At 38.9% G+C, this 19,676-nt stretch overlaps 4 protein-coding genes across 4 annotated transcripts in view; 1 reads left to right on the top strand and 3 right to left on the bottom strand.

The window, feature by feature from the left end:
• LOC137608436 (poly [ADP-ribose] polymerase tankyrase-1-like) overlaps positions 1-1,239 on the bottom strand; it is a 73,199-nt gene extending 71,960 nt beyond the window's left edge. The window contains exon 1 of the mRNA XM_068334816.1: positions 747-1,239. Coding sequence (XP_068190917.1) covers positions 747-1,230 — 484 coding nt within the window. The 5' untranslated portion in view covers positions 1,231-1,239. The remainder of the gene's footprint in view (positions 1-746) is intronic.
• A 3,621-nt stretch (positions 1,240-4,860) lies between these two features.
• Positions 4,861-6,959, top strand: LOC137608660 (claudin-23-like). The gene has a single exon (XM_068335182.1). It carries the CDS (start codon positions 4,986-4,988, stop codon positions 5,808-5,810), a length of 825 nt encoding a protein of 274 aa, XP_068191283.1. The 5' UTR covers positions 4,861-4,985; the 3' UTR covers positions 5,811-6,959.
• Positions 6,960-10,938: 3,979 nt separating this feature from the next.
• On the bottom strand, positions 10,939-14,750 carry LOC137608779 (zonadhesin-like). Its single transcript, XM_068335354.1, has 4 exons — positions 14,509-14,750; positions 13,153-13,474; positions 12,321-12,390; positions 10,939-11,821 (listed from the first exon to the last, which is right to left on the bottom strand). The coding sequence occupies exons 2-3, from the start codon at positions 13,437-13,439 to the stop codon at positions 12,348-12,350; spliced, it is 330 nt and encodes a 109-aa protein (XP_068191455.1). The 5' UTR covers positions 13,440-13,474; positions 14,509-14,750; the 3' UTR covers positions 10,939-11,821; positions 12,321-12,347.
• A 1,907-nt stretch (positions 14,751-16,657) lies between these two features.
• Positions 16,658-19,676, bottom strand: part of LOC137608841 (low-density lipoprotein receptor-like) — a 32,345-nt gene continuing 29,326 nt past the window's right edge. Inside the window, 2 exon segments of the mRNA XM_068335432.1 lie at positions 16,658-16,816; positions 19,492-19,588. Of these exon segments, the coding sequence (XP_068191533.1) occupies positions 16,751-16,816; positions 19,492-19,588 (163 nt within the window). The 3' untranslated portion in view covers positions 16,658-16,750.

The raw sequence follows: 19,676 nt of genomic DNA on the forward strand, positions 1-19,676 counted from the left end.
TTTATGCTTTATAAAACATTTATGTCGGAATTTTTTTTTACTTGGAACGGATTAGGGTATTTATATGGAAATCGCATCTCTACTTACATAGTTTTCTACTTACGTAATTTCTTCTGGAACCAATTAATTTCGTAAGTAGCGGTAGCACTGTATTTATGTTAAGTTATTATATTATAAGGGATTAAAGTTGAGAGTTGCAACACATCATATACTGTCATACTTTGTTGATGATCTGGATCATCAGCTAGCTCTTTATAATTCTTTTCAATGACTCCACATTAATGCACGATGTAACTCACAGGACTCAAAATTCACTGCTGATATGAAATACAATTTTGCACGTCAGTAAAGTGTGACATGTAAAATGTGTACACTACATTGCTGGAAAATAATGATGTGCAGGCAATAAAACGAACATTTCAATAAATACCGTAGATTATTCTTTAATGCTTTATAAAGACATTCTGTATTGCTATCTTCATATGTAGCTTTTTAATTAAAATTAATAAATGAGATTATCTTCGTTGGTGCCATTACAAACTTTTCTGCTGAACATCTGCTATCGAGCACAAATTGCTGACACCCCTTCTTGGTTCTTGAGTTCAATGTCTCTCAGTAGGTTGAGTTCAATGTCCCTCAGTACTGAATTTCCTTCGGGATTAATAAAGTATCTATCTATTTATCTACTTAATAACACCTCCCCAGCAGGGAGAAACATTTCAAAATGTCATTTTAGTCATGACTACCTGCAGCAAAATGCAACGGTGTCGACTTGCGTCCCGCCATGTCTTTGGCGTTCACGTTCATCGCGTCCACTAGTTTCTTCACCCTGGAAACATCTCCGTTCCGACAGGCTTCAAACAGCTCCCTGAACGCCCCATTAGACCCGCTGCTGCTACCGCTGCTGCTGGGGTTACCGCTGCCTGAGTCGGGGGTGGAGCCGGGGCTGGTCCCGCTACCTTCGGTCGTAGCTGGGGAGCTAGCGCCGCTGCTGCCGCTGCCGCTGCTGGCGGTGAAGGCCGAAGCTGGGGAGGTGGTGGTGGGAGACGCGGGGGTTACCTCACCGTCAGCCGCGTTCTCTCCCGCGCCTCTTTGGGGAAGTAGCGCAGCATCGTCGGTAGGTGCCGGTGGGGAGCTGGGTGGAGTACCGGCCAGAGAGGAGCTGCGAGGCGGGGAGGAAAGCAGGGAGTTCGGCTGTGATTGCTGAGAGGTGCGACGAGGCATCGCCATTTTCGCAGCTCCCTGGTCCCCACTAGCAACAAAAAACACTGATGACGACTTCCGGCCCACAAAATCAAACTTCCGGTCAAGCCGAGGCGCTGCTGTGATTTACATTTCTCTCCAACTTTACATTTGTCATCAAAAGGTTTTGAGCTTTCTGTAGTATAAGAGCGAGTGTTTAGCCTCATTCAAATTCACACTGACATATCCCTCCCTACACAGGTGTGGTCATACCTGTTGTATGTGAGAATTATTGAGTTTGAAACTAATTTATAAGAGAAATAATTACACTCTATTGGACACCTAACACACTTTGCATTGTGGAAAATTATATGTACAAGAATGCTGACTCTGGGACATGTGACCGCGCCATGCTGTTGGCAGCTCTGGAATTCTGTGCTGGTCAGCGCTGACCTTTGACCTATGTGCCGTGGGAAACTTGAGAGGCTGGTCGGCGTCTTGATGGTGAACGTGTGAACACCTTCCACGGACCCAGCAGCAGCTCTGGTCGGTCAGAAGTGGATAACCTCTGTACTCAGTGCTGTTGTGTTCGTGCTAATTGTTGGTTAAATATAAAATGTTGTGAAGTGTGACACCTGAATATGTGTTTGGTGATGAGACTTGGTGGGGTTAAGGGTCGAATGGGGTCAGCCTCATTCATTTGTCTGTGTAATAGGGACTAGTTTGTCCACATTTCATCAGAAACTGGCTGCTTTGTGACGGTCTTGTTTGTTTGTTTGTTTGTTTGTTAGTTTGTTTCAAATTTTTTCTGATTTTGATTTTGTCAAGTACTGTAATCGATAATTTAAAGTGTGAGGCCTTGGGTCCCACACAGATCAACGACTTTATGAATATTAATGTGATGTCCATCCATCCGTCCGTCCGTCCATCCATCCATCCATCCATCCATCCATCCATCCATCCATCACCCTCCTTCTCTTTGGTATGGTTAAATACAATATCGCCATCTTGTGGACAATATTGGTGATAATTTCAGAACATAGAGGCTACAAAGACCCTGCTAATCCAGCAAGCTCTGGTTCCACAGGAAACTTAGATTGTATACACAAAAACCTAAATAATACCTAGATAGTGCCAAATAACTCAGTATATGTCAGTGTATTGTATTAGTTTTACTGACCACCAAGTAGTAGAATATCACGCTCCTACATTTATTTATGGATTTTACATTTTTTTCTCATGTGACGAAAAGTTAATAGAATGCCAAGAATAATGTGATGTATCTTGTGATTGTGTGAAAACTTGAGGTTCTTTTTTCTGTTCAACACTTTTTGGATGTACAAAGTGTATTTTTCTCATGGTGGTTTGTTTATTAACATAATGGCTGTGCTTTAATCTACCTGGTTTTATATTAAAGAAGGGCATTGTGTCAAACTGAGTGCATGTGTAATGTGCACAGTTTACTAGTCTGCTCATGCGCCTCACTGATAATGAAAATCTCAGATGTGCATATTGAGAAGTTTGAGGCATATGTTTTATGTATTGCATAAACAGCCAACAGCCAGCTCATTGTTTCCAACAGCCATTCAACCATCCACATCACCCAGTAAATACATGCCATAACAAGATTTTATATTCCTGTTTTTGTAAGGTTGGATGCATGGAGTCAAGCTCAGTAACTCCCACTTATTAATATTAACATAAACTATTAGTTTGAACAGGAAAAACAAAACTTGAAACATTGTTTTGCCCCACAGATAATTAGATATGCACGGTTTTTTTTCCATTCCTTTATTTGACTAGGCAAAACAGGATATAAAAGACATGTCTTGTGCTCGTTACCATGGCAGCAGTTACTCAGCTCCAAAGAGTCTTGCTTTCAGGAGATGAGTATGTAGGTCTGTGTACTGGGGTGATTACCAAATAGGCTGCATTAAATTATTTTTATTCAGACAAAACTCAAACGTGGCCTGTAGAACAATGCAAAAACATGCAAGTGCTCCCATCAGTGACAATGATTTGCTTATGTTCACAGTGATTCAGCAGTCATTGGGGTTGTCATCATCAAGTCACAGGTCTTTCTATTGCTGTGAAACTTTGCTGTGAAACTTTCATGTTCCTCCTTTGTGTTTATGAAGTTGATCGCCATGTCAAAATAGGGTGACGGTCTCAGGGTCTGAGCACAAAGATGTGATCAAAGTCTCTATGTGGAAGTTAGACCATGAATTAAATAAGCTATGCACTCAATAAAACAAAAAATTTTAAAAAATCCTTTAATGAGCCTTTATTACCTCCACCTTAAAGGATATGAGTGACTGGAGGTTTGGGGTTTGTCAGAAAGATTATGCAAATACCAATGGACACATTTACCTAAAACTCGGGTGGAGATTGGGTTTTCGGCTTAAATTCTTCCAGTTTTGGTGTGAATCCAGATAAAGGGGCAGGAATATATATTTTTTTAAAAGTTTTACCTTAGAATTTCTGATGAAATACAAGCATTGATCTGAAGGAGGAAGGTATCAAGCATATTTAGGTGGTTGGCATGTATGAGTGCGTATGGTGCGATGAGGATTAAATGAAACATTTATAATAAGAAATATGCTGTTAAAAATCTAGTGACATGAAATTACGATTCCAGGGCTGTGAGTTTTCTTTTAGATCAGGGTCCAAGTGATTTAAGGGTCCCGGTCTATATGTATGCGCTCTGAGACAAGCATTTGTGGATGATCCGGTTCCACGGCTTCCAAACTGGAACGGAAAGCATTAAAAAAAAAACCGAAGGCAGTCGGAAAGAAAGTAAATGTAGGATGAGCAAGTGAACAGACACAGACATGTAAATACACATGATCTGTTTTTCGGACATGAGTTGTCCTCACAAGCATCCAGTGGAACGACATTCCTGCTAAAAGTGGCTCTGACGTAGCCTTTACGAGCCACACCAACACCAACGCCACCAATTTGCGCGCTGATCACAGCACAAGTTCAAATGTGGATTCTGTCATGATACCGTCCAAAACAAGAAAGTTGTTCAATAAAAAATGGAAGCTGTAAAGAAAGTTTTAATTTTGTTTGCTTGTTTATTTGATTTTACCAACTTAACCTCGGCGCTCAAACTGATTTTAAAAAAATGTCTAAACCAAATGTTCTAACTCCTGTTGCGTAAATACAATCAACAAGGTGGAAAAGAAAGGATGAAAGATACTGACAGTGCTTCTCATTAATTCTGGTAAATTACTCGGAAAACTTTCGTCAGTGTACACACACACACACACACACACACACGCACACACACACACACACACACACACACACACACACCTTGGAGGCATTTGAGATTAACTTTCTTGATTGTTCCAGATATCTAACACGATGTAATTATTGATTCATTTTAATGGTTCGATGATTAATTTATGATGGAAATCAACAACAACATTTTGTGCGAATTTACACATTTATACAAATACATATGAATATCTCAAATTTAAATCACGATATTATCAGAGTAGACGTCAAGAGATGACTTATTGCAAAAAAAAGCAAAGATGTAAATGTTTCATCATTATTTAAGCTGTACAACATTCATTAACGTGCCCATATTCTCATCAAACAGTGTAAAACAACCATCTTTGGCGCACGACGCGCCACACCTGTACTATTTGCAGACCAGGAGGTAGACAGGTAAGGCCCCGCCCACTCAGGTTTCAGTCGGACTTGTTTTATAACATTAGCTGTTGGTGAGAAGTCTAACACTCTTGTTTGGTTCAGTGTCGGTAGTTAGAACACACACCAACAACAGCAGCGTCATGCCGGGGCGATCAGCGCAAGAGTGGATCCGACTGTCCATGCGAACCCCGGGCATCCTGATCTTTGGGATGGTCCTGGCTCCCTGCGGGTGGATTCTGGACCTGACCGCCACAGTTGCTCCGAATTGGAGAACCCTTCACGCGGTCCCCGATATCGCTACAGATGAGTTCATCCAGCAAGGTATCTGGGAGATCTGCAGAGCATCATCCATCAACACCCGAGCGGATTGCAGCCTCTCCGACCCCACGTACTTCGCCAACGAGATCATCAGGGTGGCCCAGGGTTTGATGGTGGCCTCTCTCATCGTGACCCTAGGTGGAATCGCCGTGGCCATCCCGGGGGTCAGATGTTGGAAAGAGTCCCCTAACTGGGTAGTGGCAGGCCTGGGTGGACTGCTGATCTTCCTCTCGGGCGTCATGACCATCATACCCATCGCCTGGTACACCCACATCCTCACCGAGCTCTCATCGGATACTCCTCTGAACGACGTGCGCGTCGGCTACTGCATCATCCTCGGCTACATCGGCGGGATACTTGAAATTCTGGGCGGCTTCGTCATGTTCATCGGGATCTGTCGCTGCTGCAACGGCAGGAACCGAGGGGAGAGACGGGTGGAGGATGTGCGCCGCCAGTTCACCCACCAGAAGCCGCCAACAACGCGCGCTCCGGTGCCCAGCCTGAGCCGGCCCAGGAGCAGCGCCAGCAGCAGCGTGCCATACTCCAAGGACTCGTTGGATGACGACGTGTCCTTCCCAAGAGCGAAGACCCCCGCGGCGCGCTCAGTCAACACCGTCCACAGTCGACCCTACGATGATGACCTATGAGATGCATGTCATCCACATCTGGAAACCAGGGAACACTCCCAAGGAGAGGAAAACAGGTTCTAGTACAAAAAGCGATTAAGAGTGGGGGGAGAAAAAAAAAAGTGGAAGACACCTGGTATGTTGTGACGTTATAGCGTTAAAAGCCAAGGCCATTGTGGTGATGTCTTTGTTTATTTAATATAAGATAATACTGAGATCCTTATACACGAATTGTTGAATGATGGAGAATTAATTTGAGGATTGTGGGACTATTTCAAAGATCAAATGTTATTAAATGACTGTAAATTCGACATCAAGTGAGACATAATATATTCACTTGACATCCTTGTAACGTGACAGTGTTTCAGTATGAAAGCAGTGATAGTGATAAAACGCATATGAGCAATGGTTTTGTAAAATGTGTATCAGTATCAGAGACACTCAAATGTTTCGTGCCAAACAGAACTGAATTCCAACTAATGCTGACATCATGATTAAACATCTTCATCCTGAAACAGCACATTGTGGAAGCTGAAGCATTCTGCATTACTGTAACAATGAAAACCTACATTGTTCTGAAGAAAAATGATATGAATGCTGGGGTTTTTTGCCACTATGCCGATGATGTTGAACTTAATTTGTGAATAGTCATCTTTAAGGAATTAAGAAATCATAGTTGTGTTTTTTATTTTTATGTAAATACTGCATTCTTATGCACTTTACACTGTGGTCAGGCTTGCAGGACAGCCGAACACCTGTTAAAAAAAGGCATCCTGAGGTGATCAATGTTGTTCAAACTGCTCTGTGATACAGATGTTAATTAAATGTGCACTGTTTTCTAAAAACAGAAGACCAGTCCCTTTCTTACATCAACTGATTTTGCCTTTATTGGATGGAAACAAGCATAAAAAGCCACTCCACATGCCATATAGAAGATGTAAACTCATGCAAAAATGAATTTTTTCAATAGAAAACCACAGAATGTGATACTGAAAATATTTGAAGATAAGAAATATCCGTGATTGATTGGTGACTTTTGCGTTTCTGCTGAACACAGTGCAGTAAGATATCAGGTTTATAGGGCTGCTGAAACATTCCAATAGAGTTATACTTTACCTTTGTAGATCTTAGAGAAGGAAACAAGTGTTTTATTCCATGTAACCATTCACATTCTGCTTGAAGTCACACTAAATCTGTTGAAACACTCATACTGACAGGCTGCATTTTACTGTGATGTTTCGTTCTTTGTCAGCTTCTTCCTGTTCAGTAAAAGAAAAGTTCACAATGTCGCCCAACCGGTCTGAGAGGTTGGCTTCTGTATGCAGCTCGCCTGACAGCATTTCCCCTCCTGTGTAAACTGGTCTGACATCACAAACAAGGCGATACTGTAGTGAACAATTGCCCCTCTATGGCTCTTTATAGTTTGTTAGAAATCCCAGAAACTGCATGCAACCCTCCCAGTGCAGCAGGATGTTTTAAATACATTTAGTGTTACTAAATCAAAGTGTATCTGTAGCTTACATGCTTAAAACTTTTAGCAAGCACACTTATTAGACAGGAGCATTGGTCTGTAATGTAGAAAATGCATTGCATATTTAACATTGGTTAATAAAACATTAGTTACTCAAAGTTAATTTAACTTAAAGAGTTAAACTTAGTTTTAGTTCTAAAATTGGTGAAATAATTAAGTAATTTGCAGGTATTTCATGCATTTTATTGTCTAATACACAAAGAAATGTAACTAGACTCCCATTGACAGTTCATTATGTTTTATTTCATCGAGATGTTAGACCTTCTTCTGGTGAGTCCTTATCAAAATGTCAGCCTATAGATAGTTCATTGAGAAAGAATATGTTTTGCTCCCAACAGTAACATTTTGTCTGAACTGGTTCTTGTAGATTCATGCAACCCTCTAGCCTGGAAAACAGAACGTGCAAGTGAGAGCTTCTGTTGTGGGGATGCTGCAGGGCTCTGACACAAATGACATTAAGACATTTATATTTGTACAGTCAAAGGATTTAAAAGATGTGTCAATGCGTTTATGTGTTAATTTTCTTGGCCAGCTTGTCCTGAACACAACCTTAATTTTATTTGCCTTAGCTTAATTTAACACAAAAAGACAGATCAAAATAACGTCAGAAACATGTGCACAATAAAATTCTCAGGCGAACCAACTGCAGTTTATAACATCAAAGTTCATAACATCAAAGTTCATTTCATTTCTTTTAGTTATTACTATGTCCTTCATCAACCATCAGCATTGCTCTCAGCAGGAACCTTCCTCCTCATGGACTGGAGTAACATCTGGATGGATCCCCATCTTTATTCAGAGTTACCTGGAGTTGCTGTTGAGTCTGTGAGTGACGTTTATGCAGTTTTGCGTTCTCACTCATCCAACTCCGCAGGTTTTTGACAGAATTGAGGTCAAATGTCATCGCTAAGAAGCCCAGAATTGTGATGTACAGTATCTCCTGCTGTAGTGGTGAATGGCTGGAGTTTCCTCGATTACACTCAATCGAGCACTTAAAAAACAAGCTGTTTGTATCAAAGTATTTTACAGCATAAAGAGAAATATGCTAAATACAGATGTAGAATAAAATGAACATGAACTCAGCTATACACATAAAACACACAAAATACACAGACATTCATGCAAAGGGACATACAGATTAAGAGCCACAGGCAAGAGTGGGAAAGTAGGTCGAATTACATTTTTGTTTCATGTATAATGTTTCTTGTTCTCACTGTTTATACTTTATTAATCTAAAACACAAGAAAAAAAGGTGTCCATCGCCACATAGCAGGCACTCCCTCCCCAGTGTTAATGACCTTAATAGGAGTGAGTCAGATTTACAAAGAAGTCATTTCGGAATACTGGAATAAAGGGACTGTGGCTATTTGTCAAAACACAACAACTCATTTTTTAGACTCAATGCCTTGCAAGTGTAATCAAATCTAATATGCTGAGAATGATCGCAAAACCTGACATGCAGCTGAACAATTCATTTTTTTACAGGAAATGTTTTATCAAATTTAGTCCAAGAATTGTGTCATTTTCAAGATGATGAATGAATTTATGAGTACAAGAATGATTATTGAGTTGTAAATCCCTAATGTGTCTTTATTCTTTCAAAGGTATGTTCATTTTTAATTCTTATCTTGATAATAAATCATTTTGTTCAGGGTATGTAAAGCATCTGCAATCACCAGATTAAAACAAAACAAAACAGCAGGAATCATTTATTAGCCAGTCATGGTTAAAATTAGACTTCACTTGTCGCTCTTCTGGTAACTCTGGTTCAACCTAAATGACAAGTTGTGCATTTTTTAAAATGTTTTACACACCAACTCAAAATAATTAGCACATAAAATTCACCTTCTCACGCAATCATGCCTCACAGAGACAGGTTGAAAATAGATGATGCTTTTAGCGTGTGACACAAGACGTCAAACTTATTTACGGCTCAATCCCTCTAGGTTTCTCGAAAGCTTGTGTGTTTGTTGAGTTACATTTCTCCAGGTTCATTTTCATAAATAAGCAGAGTTTAGGATTAAAACATTACAAATACAGGTATAAAAGCATTCGTGAAATACTGTATATTGGGATTACACAGTGATCCTGCGTTCACACAGAATGTGGTTTGAAACCATAAATTATATACTCAGGCCTGGCAAATACGACGTTAAAGGAACTTGTTCCATATGTCTGCATATCTTTTAATAACAGACATCAGAAGATAATTTTCCATGTCAGCAAAATATTGACATTATGCCTCCATCCGAAGGTCGTGCGCCCTGAGTTATGAAACCTATAATTATATAAATATGGGAGTCATACTTTAATTTTTGGGCCTATAGAATTCTATTAGCCAAGTACTGCTTCCTTATTACAACTGAATTATAATAAACTAGACTGTAAAGAAAAAACTAATGCTAAGCATTGAAATTAATTATTTGTCACTCTTATGAAACATGCGTTTGTGTGTGTGTTTGGAAAAACCTATGTAGTCATTAATAATGCGTGACATAAAAGTGATTTACATATAGTTCTTTGTGTTTCACTGACTGTAACGATGAAGACGTATTAACTAATGATTCTCTGGTCATGAAAAGGTGCCTGTTAACGTTCACCAGTAGGAGAACCTCTTGGGAAAATGCTTTGTCATCTACATGAGCCTTATGGAATGTGCACACCTTCTCAGATCCAGTTTAACTTCATTTTTAAATTCCTCCCTTGACAAACATTTTTGCTATCGTACAAATGTAGCCAAGCTTTTATAAATATCTTTTTGTGTTGTCTTTTCTTTTTAAAAAAACAGGTCCATTTATTTTTAATTGCTGGGATCAAAAATATAATTTACAACACTACAAAACCTTTAATAATGTATTTAATGTCTTTTAATGATGTTGCCCATCAACTCTATGCAAAACTACTTTTGAAAATGTTAAAATGTCCAAGGAAAAGTGATATGCTTCTCTAGACCACAACCTCTGTTATTACTCCGTTCTTGTTTCATATTTACTCATTTAGACTCAAGGAATATTCAACGAAGCTGAAGAGTTGTTTTCTTAATACACTGACAACCTTGAGACCAATCTGTGTGACATTTGTCCTTGTCTCAAATACAGCTACATATTTTTTGTATCACCTTTTTCTCTTAAGTCCAAAACATTTGGCCGTGTTATCCTGCCTAAACACCACTTAGGTTATGCATTACTGGATGCCTGTAGCCATTTGTTTCAGCCATCTGGTCATGAGTAATTTTTTTGTGTCTGGATTCAAATTTAAATAAATTGAGGATAGCCATGCTCCTCTCTGGATGTGTGTGTAGCCTGTGTTTACCAGCGCTTTGCTCCAGTGCAGGTGGGGTACCAGCCAAGTCTGAACTGCTATGACGTCTGCATCCTGGAGGAAGTATGAACTACACTCAAAACTGAATGTTTCACAGAACATAATTTCTGAGAGGTGGAACAAGCAAAAGAGTTTTTTTCCGGATTATGTGTAGAGGACAGGGAAAAATATCTGTTCATCGTGAAAAAGTATATTTTGCATAATGTGGGTCCTTTAAGAAAACTTTGTAAAACTAAAGATAGGTAAAAAAAAATATTTAAAAAGAGAGAACAAACTCTATAGCAACACACAGTCCATTTATTACAAAATAAACACTTTTGTATTCCTGTGGTTATTATCTACAAACTGGCATTTAAAGTAAAAGGCATATTAAGTACAAAGCATATAAAGAAAAAGACAAAAGTAAAAGGCATATAAATTCAGTCAAAAAAACATAAAAAAGCTTTAATGGTTGCTATGTTCTTGCAAATAAGTTGATTATTAACTTAGGACCAAAATGATACAGCATATCCAATCTGATTAAGGTTACTCCTACCACTGTAAAAATGATCATTCAACTTCACTTCTGCTCACTCCTGCTTTCATCTCTGTTTTGCTTTCATCGAGGAAGTAGATTTTGTTTTGAGATGGAGACAGATCAAATTTCTCACTGTGCATTGAAATTGTGAATATCATCGTCTCCAGATCAGCTACTCCATTCATGCCTGCATCAATCAAGTATATGGACAGTCAAAGGTTCCAACTGCTCTTGAGATTGATGGTTCTAATTTTAGTTTATGGTGAAATCCAGCTCAACAACAGTAGGCAGCCACAACAATGCTTCACAATTCTATAAATAATATGAAAATTAAAGAGAAAAATACATCAAGTTCAAAATACAGTGTTTAAGATGGATACAATGCTGGATGGGCTCTAGGCAACATATCTATCCTAATTCAAAATGTCAGTGTTAGACACATGCCTGTAGACTTACTGTAGCCAGGAATCAATAAACTGAATTAAAATCTGAAGAAATCACTGTTACAGACATCTACTTTACTTCAATTAAAGTTATTTAAAGTCCACATTACAAGAAACTGTGTCCCTGTTAAGGCTGTTGAACAAATGATGTGTTAAGGCTGCTGCAGAAGGATGCGGTTGGAAGCTTAACGGAATCACTGACCACAGCGTCATGGCTGATCTGGAGGAGAACAAGAAATAGATTATTTGATTGATTTAGGTTTGTCTGAATGTTATATTTTTTGCTCCACATACAGTATAACTCGACAGAAAATTTTGTGACATTCTCATTTTCACCACTAGAGGTGCCATGGAGCTACAGGTAAGGGCCCATTTCTATTCTCACCATGTAACCTGATGACATGAACTCTTGCGCATCATGTCCATGAACAGACTGCTGGAGGCACTAACATACCACAAACTAAAATCAGTGAAGAGGAAGACTGCTAGTACACAAAGATGAAATTTGGGTTTTTTTTATAATTACTCCACAAAGGTTAATTAAGCACAGACGTTTGCTGAGAGCATGAATTTTGTGAGCAACCTTTTTTTGTTTTAAATATTTAAAAATTGAAATAAAAATTCTTCAATGCACTTTACATTTCGACACCTCAGATTAAAGTTAATTCCCAGCTAATACTACAGTTTCTTTAACACAAAAGACTGATGGACATACATACCTCGCATACAATTCAGGTTTATCCACATCACAACGCGATGTTGTAACCATGATGTGTTTCCAGTTTTTGTCTGTAGACCACAAGCAGAAGCAGAATTACTTTTAAATTTCAGTCACTAAGAATGTCTCTTTTCACACTCTGTCAACAGTTAATGTCCCCATCCATTCTGTCATTCACATCTCCCACATGCTTAAGCACCCTCTATTACATATCATTATGAGGGCAGCTGTCCTTGAACATACATTCCCTACTTCAATGAGGTGTTTATTTGCAAAGCTTTAATTTTCAATCACATTACATGGTGAAACCCTGAACATCTCTACATATTAACAAAGTTCTTTTTCAGTTTGTATGTCTGGATTCTATTAAAGTTACTGTTCTTTGTCAATGCTCTTACTGACCACCCTGTTGTTACCCATCTTATCTTTAACCAAGCAAACCAAGTTCATCAAATATGGTCAGTTTTTAAATGGTTGAAAGGACATTTTGTTTTAGACAGACATTCACAGGGAGCTGCTGAACATTGAATGGAGTAAAGTGAGAAGGTCTGGGCTTCTGGTTGGGGTGTCTCTTGAGCACATTGTTTTGGATGACTTCCAGGAATGTACAGCTAGGAGGAACCCTGGGTGTAGACCCACAACTGTCTGGATGGATTATTTATCTAGTCTAGGAATGCCTGAGGAACGCCCAGGAGGAACTGAAAAGCTTTGTTGGGGTAAGGGCCGCCTGGTATACCCTGCTTTACCTGCCCCGTAACCAAGATAAAGAGAAGAAATTTCTGAGAAGGTGATTTTTAGCACAGACAAGATAGATTCATTCTTTTAATCAGTACCTTTGCTTTCTTTTTTGCCTCTGCCTCAATTTGGCCAGAATGAAGGCCACGATCAGGAGGCCGATGATGACTGCTATCACGCTCACGGTCAGCGGTACGCTCAAGGCTCCATTGACGGTGTCCTCACAGAATTCCCCCCCATAGCCAAGATTACATTCGCATACCAAATCCCCGCCACCACCAGGAGGTATCACACAGGTGCCGTAGCCATTGCACTGAGTCTCTCCACAGGTGGGCAGGTTGTAGTCAATGCCTCTCGGTCGAGGAGGAGGAACAGGAGTGGACATGGTTAGGGAGGGAGTGAAGAGACAAAGAGGACCCACTGAGCCAACAAGGAAGGGGGTGAAGAGTGGAAGGGGAACAGGAGACAGCATTGAATGAATGGAACCCACACTGTAAAACAATAAAATTAACACAAAGACAAGCGTAATTCTCTTAAAACAACGTGCTGAAGTTTGGCAAATATGTCAGGCTTTTTAAATCCCTTCCCCTAACTAGAGCTGAATTTAAAATGATCAACACATCAGTATAGTACAAAGACCATTTTGTCATATCTCTGCTATTAAACATTTAGTTCCTCACTTTTTTTTGCACATACTGAAGCTACTTTTTTTAATTTGATGCTTTCCTTTCCATATACAGTAGTTTGCAATATAATAACTACTGACGTTCTGCCCACAGGTGTATTTTACTTTTAAATCGATGTATTCAAATGACCAAAAGCAAGTATGGGCTGAACTACAGAGCCTATACATTAAACAAAATGGAAAGGTTTAAGAAAAATGCCTTTACTTTTATTCTTTCTACATGAGAAACAAGAGAAAGTGCTCTTACTAGAAACTAATCGTAAGCAGTATCGGACATAAAGAGACTGATCTAGGATCCACTGACAAGAAAGGTAGGTTAAAAGGGATGCATGACAATTCAACTTAAAACGCCCAGTATAACACAAATTCAGTAAAACCGGTCACATAAAAAGACTAGAATAAAACTATGTTAAAGTGGCTCTAACCATGGTCCTGAGGACATGAATGAAACAAGGCACATGCTGTAAATCCAATCTAAGCTTCACTAGGTTGATTCAATGCCAAGTTCCATGAGAATGTGTGTGTGAATATATATATTACTAAAGAAGTAAATACAACAGTTTGACAACATCAAGCTTTAGACTCATCCAAAGTTGTTCATTGTAGCGGGTAAACTGATAGTCATCCTGTTTGTGGCTGCTGCTAAAAAGTTATCTTACCTCCCAAGCATCTCGATATTCAGGTTTTCCAGCGATAGTTTTTTTTACTGTCTTCAAAACCAACAAACACTGTAGAAAAATAAAAAAGAAACAAATAGCAAAGTACTTACAAATACCGGCTGTAATGGACTCCTTCAGGGTCAGCGTTTGCTTGTGGTGAAGGTCCTGTCGGAATTTCAAGTTCCTCTTTCAATGAGAGGAGTCTCCCAACAATGAAAACGGGTGTGGGGGAGGAAGGAAAGCAGAGACGTGTGAATACCTGCCTATTCTTTTTTTCCCATATACACACACACACACACACACACAAATCACCTCCTCCCTCCATTAAACATTTGACGTCGTTGTTGTTTCATGAGTAAAGATAAAGAATTATGTTTCTGTTAATGGATAATTAAGAGTTGTGTTTGCCAGCATAGCAGGTACTGAGGCGGTGAGAAATAGCATGACTCACCTGGCAAGACCTGACATGCAACAGAACAAACACAGGTTGCATCCGGAAACATTTTCCACTGGTTTTCTCAGATCACAGGTGGTTGTGAGCAGATCCAACCCATATCAACACTTTTTTTTGCCGCCCCTGTCGCTGTACACGTTTGGTTACATTACATAGGACAACTCAGCTTTTATTCTAATAGAATATCTTTCTTTGGTCCCAAGATACTCAAGCCACGTGTGGTATGACAATGATTCAGTTTTTGGAGGATGTGAAATGTTTTACAAAAACCAAATTCAAGTCACTGTTTAACCACCTGAGGGGGTTTCATTGAATCTTTAACCAACTTATTTTATTATTGTGATTATTATTGGTATTGTGATTTTGGGTAGGGAATAAAGGTCGCCTCAGAGCAGTTGTTTTTACTTAGTGTTCCATTTATGATACCTCTCCAGATGTTCTCTTTAAATGTGATGCTTTAATATATTAAACACAGGATGTCTTTAAATCTAGGGGTACTTCCGCGACGGGTAATAAAGGCTTAACTCAATGTTAAAATTCTTGATTTTAGTATCAAATGCTAAATGTGATCCCATCTATTTTGTATTCTATATTTTTTGACTCCGATAAGTCAGCTACATCCGAGTCAAAAAGTCGTCACTCCAGGCATAAACAAAATTAAAATTATTCACCGGTCTTTTTGACTTTCTGTGGCACTGGTGTTAGGCAGAGCAATGCATTAATAACTTGTTACTGTGCACACATGGATGAAATAAACAGTATGCCGAGTTGCACTCAAAAGACAAACATTCAGAACAGTTTCGTAACAATCTGTCAAGTGGTTTGTTTAAATTACAAAAACCTAAAAAGCCCCATCTTGTTAGTTTAAAGCTGTTTTCCCTCTGTCCATAGTCACGGACATTTCATGCAGTCTTCTCTGCTGAAAAAATCTGTCATGAAAATGTGAAAAAAGATTTGTCAATATTTGAGAGATGTTAATTATGATACAGGAATTTCTACACAACACATATGTGTACTGAATTGAAATGTCACATAGAAATCGAGGATTACAAAATATCAAACAACGCTATGACATTAACGTTTTGGATTGTGAGAACACTTGGTGAAAGCCGAAGGAAAACTGGCCTCACGTGGTGTAAAACATGTTTTGAAGAGTTACAGGATCAGTCTTTCAGCTGAGCTCATTTGCTCCAGGTACAGACAGCTAGCAGTGAAAGAGAAGTGCTTTCATGACAAGACAAACACTTTCACCACAGCTCACATTAACAAGATACACAACATTCCCACAAAAGGTTTCGCAGGACTTTATAAAAGGTCCTGAGAACAGGAGTGACACGTCTAGTCCAGCCTCTGAACATTTGTAGTTTGTTGAATCAGCTCATGTTAAGAAAAAATACCACAATTCCCTGCAGTGTGACTGACGATGAGAAACACTTAATAGTGGTAAGAAAACAAACATCTGTATTTCATCGTATTTAGCATCATGACTATTTTGGCAAATGTGTGATCTACTTCCTAAAAAATTTCATGCATCAACGTAGAGCAAATTATATTTAACCATATTATGTTTTTAAATCAATGGTAATACAAAAAAAAAAAAGACAAGCCAATATCCTCAGAACTTGAGATCACATTCTGAGAGTCTTCCAAAAATACCAGTTTTAACTCCACTTCAACAAGAATTACTTTTGAGGGATAAAAATCAAGCCAAGCACAGATTTGGTCCCTTTCTTCATTTTTATTGCACAACCCAAAATTCAGCACCAGAGATTCTTCCTCAGACACGGCTTGTGATGGCCAGAGTGTTGTTATTAATCCACCACTTCTAACGTAATGCAACATTCACACTCAGAGCCACCAGGAGTTCATTAGATGCTACATTTCAGAATACAGATCTTCTATTTGTGCTGCACAGCCTTCAACACCATTGGGGGGTTCTTCACATCTACTGGGGACTCCAGCTCCTGAGGAGAAGATCAAAAATTACTTCCCGTCATTAACAGTAGATACATCTGGAATATTAGCCAATGCCATTTACAATAATATAGAATCCAAGCATTTTAATCAGGATTATAAATCAAGTGAAAAATTGAAATGAAGCTTTATATATAGGGTGAAAAACTTAACATTAAACAAGAACACATTCATTATTCTGTTAATTCACTAACACCATTGGTATAAATGATGTTACCAGTACTTCAAAACCAGATAAACCCAGGTCTTGAATATGAATACATTATGGGAATTTGTCATTTCTAATCAAATTTTAATTTAAATCAACACACAATGTTAGAGTTGTTTGTAAAGGTTATTTTGTAAAACGACTGCTCTACAGTATTAGATTGTAAAATGGGTTGAAATACCAACTTTAAAGAGATTTTCTTTGAAAAATTAATGTTCACCTACAGAGTTGAGACTATAAACTTAAAATTTTGTAATTTGTCTTTGTATCTGACCGAACAGATGTTGGAAGAAGAGACGTGCCAGTCTGGTGTTTGGGCAAACAACCCTTCCTCTGTGGAAAACAGATGAAATAAGCTCAGTAAAGCTGATTTAGCAGGAAAATCTAGTCCTCGTGTTTTGCTTTCCAATCTTATTCCACCTTCAGAAAACTATTATTAGCTATTAATAAGGTGAAAATGTTAAAGAGGAGTACCAAGCAACTTCTGTGTGGGTAACCGTGGTCAATACAGCAAGTAACCCTGACAATGATGGGAGTGAGGATGAGAAGAATGTTCAGACATGTTGTACGTTTAAACTCGTCTGTCATCGGGATAACATCACAACGAAGCCTGATTAAATTTTACAGTGATTCATGGTCATGGAGTAGATCCAGAATATTTTCTATCTATTGTGATACACTTTATTCATAATTTCCTTCCATCACTCATCTACCCGACAGGTGCTTGTGAAACCTGGCAGAAGAGTTTGGCTTGTAACAAAAAGATTCCATCAAATTTACCTAACTCCGGAGATAAGGGCCGAATCCAGAATGTTTCCTGCTTCCTTTAAACGAGAGCTTATTTCCCCATTCATTAATTTAATCTTTTTTTAAATATGCTATAAAAAATCTGACAATGTACAATACAAATAGGTGGAAGAGTAGGGAGAAATCCAGACACTAGAGGTCCATGACTCTCTGCCAAAAATTTGAGAACCCAGAGGATAAAACATTTAATAGAAAATTGTTACAGACAGTAAACGTACAGTATTCCCAACTACTGTGGGATGGGCTGCGGGGGCAAGAACAGATATGTTCCCCTGCAGCAAAAGAAATGCCAACTCCTGTAATGTCTATTACGATTATTACACTCCTATGTAAGTTATGGACAGGTCCACGTTCTCAGGGTTGGGTGTGGGTTTCATATAAAGAGATATGTAACCTGGACCCTGTTGTGGGAGCGCTCAGCCTTGGCACTGCACTTGAACCCTCTGAACATCCTTATGTCTGGTTTATTTCTCACCTCAGTGGATTGAAGTACAGTGATAGCTCTACTTACGAATGTCTCTACTTACGAAATTTTCTACTTACGAAATTTCTCAGCAGGAAAATATTACCTCTACTTACGAAAGAAATTTCGATTTATGTAATGTAAAAACATGGTATCGACTGATACTCTAATCCCCCACAGGTTCCTGAACGCAACATTCTCATAGCTGCTCTGCCATTGGCTATTAGCTATTACGTATCTTACTGGCATCCCATTGGCTAAGAGGGATGCCACTCCACCTCTGTGTGGAGCTAGATCGGTGGTTATGGAGTATTCGGCATTCGGCACTCGACCCGTGAGCTGTTCTGATAGTTTTGCGCAAATATAATAACTTTGTCAGTACGTATTTGCTATGGACCCCAAGAAAGTGACGGAGAACAGAGGAAAAGAAAAGACGAAGAGTTTTTTTGTCCATACAAACAAAGCAAAAGATCAGAGAAAAGCATGAAAAAGGGATGTGTTTGGTTGATCTCGCCAAAGAATATGGTCAAAAATCTACAATCGCCATGTTATTTAAAACAAAAGGAAGTTTAAGGAGTTTAAGGCATGGCGTGGGTGGTTGGAGAAGTTCAAAAGGAGGACTGGAATTCACTCTGTTGTTCAGCATTGTGAGATAGGAGCGCATGAACCAAAGAGGGCAAAAAACAATGGGGACAACAGTTAAAAGTTAAATGACCATCATTATTATTCTTTACTCTATTCTTTGTTTTTTTACGTTATGCACAACTCTCATTTATTGTGTAATAATCTAATCGTGACATGTATTTGTTACACGTTTGATGCATTTTTATTCTTTATAAAAACATTCATGTCGGAAATTTGGGGGGCTTGGAATGGATTAGAGTATTTGCATGGAAAACGTGTCTCTACTTACGTAATTTTCTTACATAATTTCTTCCGGAACCAGTTAATTTCGTAAGTAGCGGTACCATTGTGTAATCTAGCAAAATCAATGGTGCTGCCCCCTTCAGGTGTGAAATAGTACTTCAATGGCCATGCCACTTCAGCAGGTTAATTAAGGAGTGAGTCAGTGAGCTACTTTAGGTGTTGGGTCATTGTTGCATATCTTTAAAGTTGAGAGGTGCAGCAAATAAACCGCATTCAAGTTTCGTAATTCAGAAACATTTCATTGCGACATCAAGTTTCACCTCAGATTCCGAATCGTAGCGTTCACATGGCAGGCCCATGTTGGCCATCAGGGTTTCTTTGTCGATGGACCTGTTTCTGATTGATGCCCAGGCTTTCCTGTTAAAACCAGATTTAAGAAATCACGTTTTAGTTTTCTACATAGCATGCACAAATATATCTAGATTAAGTCCACAATGTTCTTTAG

Source organism: Antennarius striatus, chromosome 15 (genome assembly GCF_040054535.1).
Source record: "Antennarius striatus isolate MH-2024 chromosome 15, ASM4005453v1, whole genome shotgun sequence".
In the NCBI taxonomy this organism is placed as follows: Eukaryota; Metazoa; Chordata; class Actinopteri; order Lophiiformes; family Antennariidae; genus Antennarius; species Antennarius striatus.

Bases quoted from the DNA above. Each gene is read 5' to 3' on its own strand.
- LOC137608660 (XM_068335182.1), top strand. From the start codon at position 4,986: ATGCCGGGGCGATCAGCGCAAGAGTGGATCCGACTGTCCATGCGAACC.
- LOC137608779 (XM_068335354.1), bottom strand. From the start codon at position 13,439: ATGTCCACTCCTGTTCCTCCTCCTCGACCGAGAGGCATTGACTACAAC. The intron at 12,391-13,152 runs GTACTGATTAAA...TGTGGTCTACAG, and splicing joins AGGCAAAAAAGAAAGCAAAG to ACAAAAACTGGAAACACATC.